This window comes from Aptenodytes forsteri, unplaced genomic scaffold (genome assembly GCF_000699145.1).
Source record: "Aptenodytes forsteri isolate BGI_AS27 unplaced genomic scaffold, ASM69914v1 Scaffold323, whole genome shotgun sequence".
Classification (NCBI taxonomy): domain Eukaryota; kingdom Metazoa; phylum Chordata; class Aves; order Sphenisciformes; family Spheniscidae; genus Aptenodytes; species Aptenodytes forsteri.
The window spans coordinates 171,398-182,348 of record NW_008795323.1 but is presented as its reverse complement, the minus strand read 5'-3'; the positions used below and the strand labels follow the sequence as shown (position 1 = coordinate 182,348).

General features: G+C 44.6%; 1 protein-coding gene across 1 annotated transcript in view; it reads right to left on the bottom strand.

Annotated features, from left to right (window-relative positions):
• Positions 1-928: 928 nt before the first annotated feature.
• The window catches only part of DDX51 (DEAD-box helicase 51), a 10,644-nt gene continuing 621 nt past the window's right edge, over positions 929-10,951 (bottom strand). The window contains exons 2-16 of the mRNA XM_009280024.1: positions 10,624-10,948; positions 9,989-10,233; positions 9,711-9,861; positions 8,172-8,317; positions 7,750-7,821; positions 7,458-7,564; positions 6,828-6,936; positions 6,111-6,256; positions 5,210-5,408; positions 4,464-4,579; positions 4,255-4,371; positions 3,211-3,312; positions 2,669-2,732; positions 2,316-2,450; positions 929-1,461 (exon numbers count right to left, since the gene is read on the bottom strand). Coding sequence (XP_009278299.1) covers positions 1,435-1,461; positions 2,316-2,450; positions 2,669-2,732; positions 3,211-3,312; positions 4,255-4,371; positions 4,464-4,579; positions 5,210-5,408; positions 6,111-6,256; positions 6,828-6,936; positions 7,458-7,564; positions 7,750-7,821; positions 8,172-8,317; positions 9,711-9,861; positions 9,989-10,233; positions 10,624-10,948 — 2,061 coding nt within the window. The 3' untranslated portion in view covers positions 929-1,434. The remainder of the gene's footprint in view (positions 1,462-2,315; positions 2,451-2,668; positions 2,733-3,210; positions 3,313-4,254; positions 4,372-4,463; positions 4,580-5,209; positions 5,409-6,110; positions 6,257-6,827; positions 6,937-7,457; positions 7,565-7,749; positions 7,822-8,171; positions 8,318-9,710; positions 9,862-9,988; positions 10,234-10,623; positions 10,949-10,951) is intronic.

The window sequence follows — 10,951 nt, the reverse complement described above, 5'->3', positions numbered from 1 at the left end:
GCGGGCCTTCAGCCGAGGGGGACCGTCGCTCGAAGCAGGACCGCTCGGGCCGCGGAGCTGAGGGGCGGCCGGAGCCGTGCCTGGGCCTTTCGACGGAGGGGGGCGATGGCAGCTTTCCGGGGCAAAGTTCCAACCAGGCTCTGCCACCTCCTATTTGAACTCGGGCTTGTCTTAATAACTGCCCTTAATTGCTTAATAAGGAAAGCCAAAGCTAGGCTGATGGGACGCAGGTGCACAAGAGGTAGACCCTTGCTTTGCTCATGGGGGCTCACAGCTCTCGCCTAAGAGGACTTTCCATTTCTGCTGCTCTGACACCAGCCCAGGCACCTGTGCTATGCAAAAACTGCTTGAGAGAGAGAAAGCAGTCACACGGTAGGAAGACACACGCTACTTCACTGCTATAAAACCACCCCGCGTTGCTCCTGTCTTTACAAGATGCGACCACCCCTCCTGACACCCATCCCTCCAAGATTCCCAGCCCTTCATTTTGCTCCGATAATGTATTGCTAATGCCGGTGTACATTTATTTTGTTTTACAAAATACTAAGCCAAAGCTGGGGCGTTTCCTGCTGAAGGTCTTGGAGGGTAGCTGCAGCTGCAGCTACGTGGTAGCTCTAAGCCTTCTGTCAGGGGCAGCTAAAAATATCAGTGGCATGTGTCAAATACAGATTTATGGCTTGTAGTGATACTAGCTGACTCCAGTATATTCATATTAGACATCGGACATTTTAGTCTGCATTAACACCACCCTAACACTTAATATGCTGTTACCACTGGTAGTGAATGTTGGAAGGAAACGTAGGCAAGAAAGTTACAAGAAAGGCACAAGACTATAGAAGTGAAAAATCCCCTTCAACGCTATCTCCATCCCTGTACACAGGAATCGTTATTAGACACCGTTTTAAAAATATATATAGTATTTATTTAAAAGTTGCAGTCACTTCAGCCCAGAGCAGCTCTTCAAACACGCTTCTGCTATAGGCACTGGACAGGTGTTCATGCATTTGCAGATACAGCTGCTTGTGCAGCAAGACAGAACCATTAGTTGTGCCAGTTCAGAGGTAAGAAGGGCACAGCCCTCACCTTTGGAGACCGGCAGTTCCATCAGGCCCGTGCTCAAGAGCTGTCTAATGGCTCTCTTCACTGGGGGTAGTTTTACATAGGCCAGTAGGATATGATGCAAAGCCCTCTTCAAGACAACTGTATCTCAAATTTTTTTTTTTTCTTTTTAAACCAGTAACTGAACTGTTTGCAGTGTCCTTGAAAGGGGAACGAGGCCTGTAATAGCTGACTTTGGTTGGCTCCTCAACCTTACAATATCCTTCAGCTCCACTCAGGGACCATGTCTCATTGTTACCGTGCTGGGTAGTAGTCCGTGACCTATCCCGCTTCGCTTCAGTGCCACGAAACACAGCCTTCTCAGCTTCCATTCATTCAGGCTCGTTTCTGTGCTCGCTCGTTCTGTTCAAAATTAAAAGTTGAGAAGGTGACTGAAGATGCCACTGAGTCACACAGAAGGGACTTTGGGGAGCAATGAGACAATTTAATAATCCTTTCTGCCCCAGTTCTCAAACATTGCTAGTCTGCAACTCAAAATCATCATTTTTCAAGGACAGATGTTTATCAGGAGTCCTCCAATTAGAGAGCAGAACACTTGCCCAAATCATACAGCACAAAGTCTATTATGGACCCCTAGTCTACCCATCTGGCACGTTAAAAGCTACCCCGCTTTTGTCTGAAAGCTCTCAACCTTCCCACTGGTGCGTAAAGGAGGGCCTGCAGAAAATGCTCTCCTGGCTTGGAATACCCAGCTTCTAGTCAGCATAGCTGTAAACTAGTCTTAAAACTCTGTAATGACAAAAGGTTTAATCTCTGCATGTTGTTTGCCTTCCTCTGGGTCGTTGCCAAAATCCCAGCTCCAGAGGTACAGGCAAAAGGAAACACCACGAATCATAGAACAGAGTCACAGAATCATTTAGGTTGGAAAAGACCCTTAAGATCGAGTCCAACCGTAAACCTAACACTGCCACGTCCACCACTAAACCATGTCCCTAAGCGCCACGTCTACACGTCTTTTACATACCGCCCAGGATGCTGCCTACCTTTCTTCTAACAGAAAACCTCTTTCTCCCCTCCCCACCCTTTCTGAGTACTTCATAATGATGCACCCAAAAATGCTGCCTTCACACTGAAATGGAAATGTCTCAGTTAAAGAAAAGGATTCTGGACACTAATACTCGTGCTAGTCATGAGTTGCAATCAACTGTGCAAGTTGTAGTTTGATTTTTTTAAATTTTCTTCCCCGTTTCAATTACCTTGACTGTCTTCTCAAGCTTACTCAGAGCTTCCTCATATTGCTGCACCAACGGCTTTAATGAGTTGCCCTTCACTGGGTGCTTCTTTATGTCTTGGATGCCGGCATCCTTCAACATGCGCAGAAACCTGCGTTCCTGCGTAACAAAACAGACACGGGAGATGAGACGCCCCACTGCCTATCAGCTAGAAAATTAGCATGTTTTGGAACGTGCTGCCTAGTCAGGAAATAACTGAAGTTTCCAAGTACAAAGCTCAGCTGACTGGAAAAGGTGGGAAGTAGTATGAACCTCGTCCTCCTTATTTATGCCCCCGCACACATCCTTATCAAATGAATCCCACACCAACGACATACCTGAATTCTAAGGACCAAGCTGAAAGCGACGCCCGCTTTTCCTGCACGAGCCGTTCTTCCAACTCTGAAATCAGAAAAAGTAGCGTCAGGTCAGTTTAGCCACGCAGTCACTGCCATTATCAGCTTCAAGAGTCTGATTCTGAAATTCACCAGATTTAAGAAAGTCTGATTCTGAGTTTTTTGAGGTTAGCACAGCAGGACTAGCCATATGTTACAAGGGATGAACATTTCCAGGGCTCGTTCACAGCTGCTGAGCCGCTGCAGTTTTCAGAACATCTAGAAACCCAATACTCGATGCTGTCCAGGACAGTATTTCTAGCTCCTGTCAAATACATTTTGTATAATAGGCTGCTAGTTCTCCGTTTCAATATGGCATTACTCTGGTGATGCTTCGGGCTTAATTTTGATTAGAAAGCTATTTGCGTATTAAAGTAAAAAGAAAAATCCAAAACTGAAAACCCTTTTAAGTGCGTGTCACCTTTGCTAAATATTTCAAAGTAAACCAAGCTCAACCATCTTCCTTTTGTTCCTGGTTGTCTTACCGGTGAATGTATGTCCTGATGAACTGAGGCGCATCATAGTTTATTACATAATTCACTCCTTTGACGTCAATCCCTCGTGCAGTGGCATCTGTGCTGATTAACCTGGTTTTAAATGTAGATATAGTAATTTTTAGGTAACACCTCTTGCACTACGCACCCAAGTGAAACACAAAAGGACACAGCACAACTCTTGCTAATCTCTGTTCAAACCGGGCAGCCAGCCTCTGACCTCTGAGCACGACAGCAGCATTGTAAGTCGCTCCTTATTGTCACTGGCATTATTAGCTGCCCGCAGACCTCCAAGCATCACTACAGATTTGTCACCTACTGTTGTGCATGAAAAGTTACTGGGTGTTTCCGGGTTCTCCAGGCATGCGACGCTAAGCCAGATGGCTCCCACCACATTGGAGGTTTCAAACCTGTAAGCTATCTGAACATTCCATAAAGGCACTGAACGCAGACAGCGAGGTGCAAAATTCCGGTAGTCAAGGATGAATTTAAACACAGGGTTTGGGTAAAAAGAAAATCCAAAAAATAAATGTTTACCTTCCTCTCAGAGGCATTCCACAGATGCAATCCCATATAGCTACCGAAATCACAAAGCAGATGAGAGACATGGATCTGCATGCCAGTCTGATCAAGGCTTTCTTTGGTAGGAAGCACTAATACTATATATAGTTCTAGCACCAACATCCATTTTCTTCCAAAAAGTGCCAGACCCCAAGCAGAGACATTAAACTTAAGATTTTCAGAACCGTATGTATTTTGGGCAACTATATGAACAAGCAGTCACATTTACCGCTTGTTATAAACTAACACACAGAAATTCAGATTACAGCCAGACTAGAACAGGCCAAGCTACATGCAGGGGCAACAATTCAAAAGTTGCAAGTCCAAGACTCACACCCATTCTCTAAGCTGGTTCCTGCATGCTGTTTTACAGAGGACCCCATTTAACTGTGTTCTTGGTTCTACCTAGCTTTTCACCTAGCTGGAAATAGCCTATGTTGGAAGACATGCAGGAAACTCATTTGAGATGCTCACAGTTGTATTTTTCCCTGTTCAAATTCCTTCATGGTTCTCTGTCTCTCATTTGGAGGTAACCGAGAAGAAAATTCAGCCGCAGTGACTCCACCAAAGGCTTGAACCAGCAGGAACAATCTGTAGGTAAACGGGATAGAAACAGTCACTTCATCATCTCTCTAACAATATGTGACAGATACCTACTATAGTGATCTCATTAATATAGTCACCTGTGAGAAGCTTCCCTGGAGTTGGTAAAGCACAACACGCGGGTAAATTTCATTGTCAGCATGAAATGCAAGAGGAGCAAAGGCTTGGAATTCAGGTCACAAGGCACGTAACATTGCTGCAGTTGACAAGGAAGAAGTTCAGAGAGAAAAATTACTTCTTGCCAAGGCTATCTTCTCTGAAACCCGCTACCTGTCCGTGACCTACCTAGGCTTGGATGTTTTTCAACTGACTAATAGCGGCAAAACCAGACCCCACAACGCTACTCCCTTTAGAACAAGTCAGAGTCACAGGCTGGGAGGATGCAACACAAGGTGGAGACAGGAGACCTGTGCTGTTCTAATGTTCTCACTTCTCCATGGCAAGTAACAACATGCACTGCCTTCTTGTCTACAGGTGACCTGTATCTACATGCCTTGAAATGCACGTTATACCTAAGTGCTAATACATTATTATTACTTTGTATCTCCACTCCCCATTGCTTGTAAACTTAATTCTGCACGAAGAGAGTTGAATTTAAAAAAAAAAAATCCAGTCTTAACCAAATGAACACTAAGTAATGAGAAAACAAATGCGCAAAGGTAGAGCTCTCTGGATCATAAAATACAAAGCCACTTTCTCCCAGCACCTCTGTAATGCGAGGAATCCTAGGGAAGACATATTTGTTTATAGGGTAAAAACATAACTAGATACTCCAGAGTTAAACAAATCTTCAAGTGTAATTTATTCAAGAGAATTAATGTCATACCGATAGCCCCTCGGGGAGTATGTATTTCTTATTAGTATCTTGTTCAGCCTCTGTTCCATCTCCGAGTGTTTTTTTCTCTGAATAGACAGACGTGAAGAGGCGAGGCTGGAACAAGTCCAGCTGCTGCAGTTTCTCTGGGTCCTGGGTCAGCGTGGCTGAAAACAGCAGTTTCTGTAAGGGTATCTGAGGATAGCAGGAGCTGAAATAAACAGCACATGGAAACTGAGCTTTGAGGATGGGGCAAAGGAGTTCCTCCACAAGTGCCTTCAGATGATGTTATGAGGGAAGCAATTAACTCTTTTTGATGCTCTTTTCCTGCTCTGGGCCTTTCCTGTAGGTTCTTTTCCACCCTTGTTTTATGGTGGAGTTCACAGATGGAACCGATCAGCGCTCTCAACCAACTGCACAACCCGCACCCATTACCCCTGCACATATCCTTGCATCCTAGTTACCCGTGTCCTCATGCTAGTTGCTTCCTTCCTTGGTGGCTGATCTCAGTTTCTGACGCATCTCTACCATGCTGTATGAAAACAGCAGCTGCAGATAGATAATTCCAAGACTCTTCCTTCAAATCCATTACTCAGCTTGCCAGAGGGCATTACCATAGTCATGAATCACAGACTTGCAATATTTGTGCATTCTTTTGATGCTCCTTTAGTCTAGTTAAGGAAAGCTTGGAGAATACAATACTTAAGCTTCAGTCTAGAAGACATCCTCTAGTATCAGCTGTTCGCCGCCTGCTTTTTCAGCTGTGAAAAAGCAGCTGCCTTACTTTGGCAGACATTTCTCAGAGTAAACAAGCTTTGGGAGTGCCTGTGAGGGAGTACTGTGAAACAGGGCAGTGGCATCTAGGTGCTGGCATCCGTGCTACCAGTTCAAAGAAATGCATTTGGCAACTTACCTGGCTGCTGTTACAGGCCCTGGTTTGGTCCTCTGAAAAAGCATGTTGGAGCCAGAGTCGTTTTCTACTTGGAATGCAGCTTTGACAATTTGGTTCAGACAGTTCTGGTGCATGTCATCGATCATACGGTCAGCTTCGTCTACGATCTGAATTCACAAGGATGATAACCACTACTTGTTAAATACTGTCTAGCATTGGGCAGCTTTTATTTTCCTTTTGTAATATCATCATTATTAAATGAAGGCGGAAGTTTCTACCCCAAAACTGAATTTTGCTTTTATTTCAGTGACTCAGTAGCCAGCCTGACATCAAACTACACACACGTTCATCTGCACATAAATCCAATCCATGTCTCCGAATAAGAGATAAAAATCTCCATATCCTAAATAAGATTGCAACTGTGTCTCTGCACAGACTCCCATGTGGTGGAAGCTACTACAGTCTGACAATTTACCCTGACCTTGGCCGATAAGGCTTTACTCCGAGTTTGTGTTTGCAAGAGGCTAAGAGAGAAGGGGAAGTGGGTGGATGCTTGGGTGTCACGAGTTGGAATAAAACACCTCATCTTGAGACCGTTGCCTGAGCAATCTGGAGTGTAGACCAGGCCCATACAATAGTTCCAACAGAGATGTATTTATGTACCATGCAAGAACAAAGCAGGAATTACAGCTGTAATGGACCTTGCACTAAGATGGGAGACCTGTGGAGTTGACTCACCAGGAAGCGGAGCTGCGTCAGGCTGAACCCCGGGGTCTGGCGAATGTGATCTGTGAGCCTCCCTGGTGTAGCCACAATAATATCAGCCAGGCTGCAGTAGCCTGTCACTCTGAAAGAACAAGCAGCCCATCAGTAAGTTTCTCCCTGCACCATAAAGCACATAACAGAGATCCTTGGTCAGCAGACCTTAAGATTTTCCTACTGTTCACTTAACTGAGAAACAATAAAATTCAAATATGCACTTTACTTTGGAAAGCAGGCAAAGGCAGTGCTGGACACTAAACCCTCATTTTAAACAAAAAATGCCATTCTTCATTACTCTTAAAAAAAGCTTAGTTGCAGCAAAATGCCGTAAGAATCATTTGTACCTGTGGGTACAAGGTAAACGTTTGCATTCTACTCAGCTGGTGAAGAACCCCAAAAATCTAGTAAAACATAACAATCACAAAAAAGGGGTAGAGGCAGGCACTTTGACAAAGACAAAACAACCAGTGTCTAGCATATAAACCCACCATCCAAAATCATTACTGCATGATGGTGTGCTGCAATAGCCTGTATTTTGACCTCTGCTTACTGAGATTAAATAGTTTACAATCTCTACAAACCTTATCAAAAGTCCTTTTAACCTACTTTTTCTGGACAAGCATCTCCTGCTCCTTTGCAAAAGATTTCTGGCCAGTAATCAAAACGACCTTCAGACCTGTCCCGTCAGTGTAAATGTTGAACACTTTACTCACCTGCAAAGAGATGGGCTCTGTTAGCCACAATGAAATCATTTAAAGAAATACTTTCCATTATGCTAACATCAAACCCACCGCCAGGTTCTTCCACCTGCTTCACAGAACAGCCAAGCAAAGTACTGACTGCACCAGCTTTTTCCCTGGCCCAGTTCTGCTCAGAGGGAAGGTGAAGAGCCACATACCTGTTGTGCCAGTTCTTTGGTGGGCAGAACAACCAGAGCTCGTACTTGGCAAACTACTCGATCTAGCAGAACCTGCCAAAACAAAGGCCAAATGAGTCCCTGAAAGCAGTGGGGAGAGAAGGGGCTTCCTGTATCTAACCCAGTGAAAAGAGATGGGCTTGACATATCCTCATGGAGTTTTATGTTTCCATTTTACTCCCCTCCACCCTTCCAACTCCTTATGCTGTGCCTGTTGTCTGAGAAAAGGAGTAGGATGCTGAGATGAAGGGGACTCATACAGTTCTCTGAGACAGCTCTGAGAATCTGCTGCTTTGCAGCCACGAATTCCTTGGCTTTTTGACCTACTTCTAAGTTCAGGTTTCGCTTGAACAAAAGCAACCCCAACATTTTCCCTATAGGTATTTCACTGGGGGTAAACTCACCTGTACTACGGGTATGACAAAAGACAGGGTTTTACCACTGCCAGTAGGTGCCGAGACGCAGATGTCTTTGGGGCGGTATCCTCCCTGCCCCATCAAATACCCATTGGATGCACTCTGTAGAACAGCAGGAATCACCTCTGCCTGAACTGAACAAAAGTGGAAACAAACATTAACTACAGAGTTAACTGGCCTAAAACTAGTGTATCCAGAAAAGCAGTTATATACAATGCATCTGTTTCCACATCTGTGCTGTTGTTGCTATGGCCATAAGAGAGGAAGAAATCAAAAGCAGTTGTTAATAGAGATGCTTTCTAGTGCTCAGCTAAGATGTTATTGTGTTAAATATTGTTTTCAACTCATATCTGTCTTCTCATTCTCATGTTAGGATGGCACTGACCAGATTTAAAACCTATGAATATTTGCCTATAAGCATCCTTTCTTTGAAGTACGAACTACTCTTATATAAACACAGAATATGCAACACAGCAAGGCAGCCTTATCTGCCAAGGAGCAAAATGCACAACTCCTATAGGCTTTGGAGTCATTCAAGTTCGCTGCAGGAGAGTACACAAGGACTGAAGCACAGTCCTGTACAGACAACAGCTTTGGCTGTCATGCATGAACCCTCTCCTTTCCCTGTCCCATGACAAACCCTGACAAACTGGCCAACTTCAGTTTATCTATGAGGTTTAGCAGCCAGGGGATTTAGCTCCGTGACAAGACCATACTCAGTGATGCATACGACGTACGACTTCAGTGGACACCGTCTCTACCAGACAGAGCATGACACTGCTTGATTTATCTACTACCAAGTGCCAGAAACTGGACTTGATTTATGAGAAAACACAAGAAGTTGCTATCAGCAACCTGTTAAGATCTCCCAGAACAAAATAAGCAATAGCATTTACATTAAAACGTTATGTAACGGCTTAAAAAGAGAAAAGACATGCTGGCTTTCCAATGTAACCTCGATGAGTCAAGTCTCCAGGCTCAGCTGGACCAAGTAATTGGCTGAGGGTCAGAGATCCCACCTTCTTCCCTTCTCTCCCTCTCCTTATCCCTGCTCCCAGCTGTGCTTTCTACTTATTTAGGAGCTGACATTTATTGTACTTGTCTGCCAAACCGGTAAAATAATGGAAAACCAACAGCTTTTTTTGCTTGAACAGTTTTCTGCTGCTTTAATAAGTCGAACAGGTTCCCAGAGAGGTCTGATTAGAAGCAGAGATGGTGGAAGGTAAGGAACTAAAGCACAAGCCTGGCATAACGGGGGAAAATGGGAGGACACAAGTAAGACCTCCCTCTTTTGGCAGCTGTGAGCTATTACTTCAAGCCACCATATTTCGTGGAGCTGCATTTATGACTAGATCAATTACTCAGCCTAGATAAAGATTTGAAAGTGAAGGGTTAAAACTGGTACGATCACTTTGACGCATTAAACTTGGTTTTGTTCTGTATTTTACTTCACATAAAATATACAGCAACAGACTGCAGGAACTACATAAATTAATGCAGAAAGACACAAAAGCACTATCAAGGTACCTGGAAAAAACGACTCTATCCCATTCATTTGCAGCTTTTTCAACAGCCTGGGATGAATTCCTGGGACATCTCTGATTGGAACTAGATTATCTTTGATACGTTTTTGCACTAGTTTGGGTTGAGCAAGCCACTGTGGTAAGAAGGGCTGAACCTGAGGTGAGGGAAAGGAGAATAACAAAGCGGTTCTGCCATCAAACAAGCAATGCCATACATAAAATAAGCCAGTAAGGATGCCTGTTCCTTCCTGACCATCATCAAAATTCAGTCAAGCTAGTTACCTTCTGCACTGGCTTTCTGTCATAGTCTCCAAGAACCACCAAACTGGAGGGAGGAGGATTTGCCTTTTCCTCCGAGGCTGCTAAGGACAGCTCCTCCTTTGTGCTTTGATTTCCTTCAGCTCTTTCACTGTTCTCTTTCTTCTTTGTTTCAGCTCGCTCTGTTTCCTCATCTCTCTTCTTCGTTTTAGAAGACTTTTTTTTAAGGTTGCTTCTGTTTTCCTGTTGTTTGATGTCTTCTTCAGAATCTGGAATTTGGATAACAGAAATACAAAGCTACAGGTCAGAACGTTCTACAGAAAAGGGATGTAGGGAACATTTTACAACATAGGACTTAAGCAACAACTTGCAAGCTCCTCTCTTCCTAAATCCAAGTGCAAAAGCCAAACGTTCCTTTGTTGGTATGGAAGCAACTGAAGGCTGAGGCGACATGCTTCCCTCCTTCCCTTACACTAAACTGATCCTCAAAGTTTGCAATATGGGGCTTTCCCCTAAAAAAGGGAATTACTCTGGGAACATATTAAGCAGAGGAAAACAAAATTTACCATCAGGTAAATTCGGCAAGGTACTCAAAGGGCAACTTGCGTCTACTTCTCTGTTGAGAGCTGTCGACCAAAATGACCCCAGTTTATCGTTACCTGCTTCAGTCCTCTCTTGAGGCACTTTCGATTTTCTTCGATTTTCTTTCTCCTCCTTCTTCGATGGAGTGCTGCCACCTGCCGCCTCCTCAGTATCGGCCCTTTCTTCAGAAGAGCTAGGAGGCTGTTGTCTCTTCTTTAGCTTCTTCTGTCCTCGCGCACGGGACTGCTCTTCGCTCTCCCTCTTCCTCTTTCTTTTTCCTTCCCCGGGTTCACCCCCGGGGCTCAGCCCCGCGCCCCCTGGGCCGGCTCCTCCGGACGGCTCGCCTTCCCCTCCCTCGGGCTGCGCCTCCTGCTGCTTCTTCAGCTGCCGGGCCTTCGCCTGCTG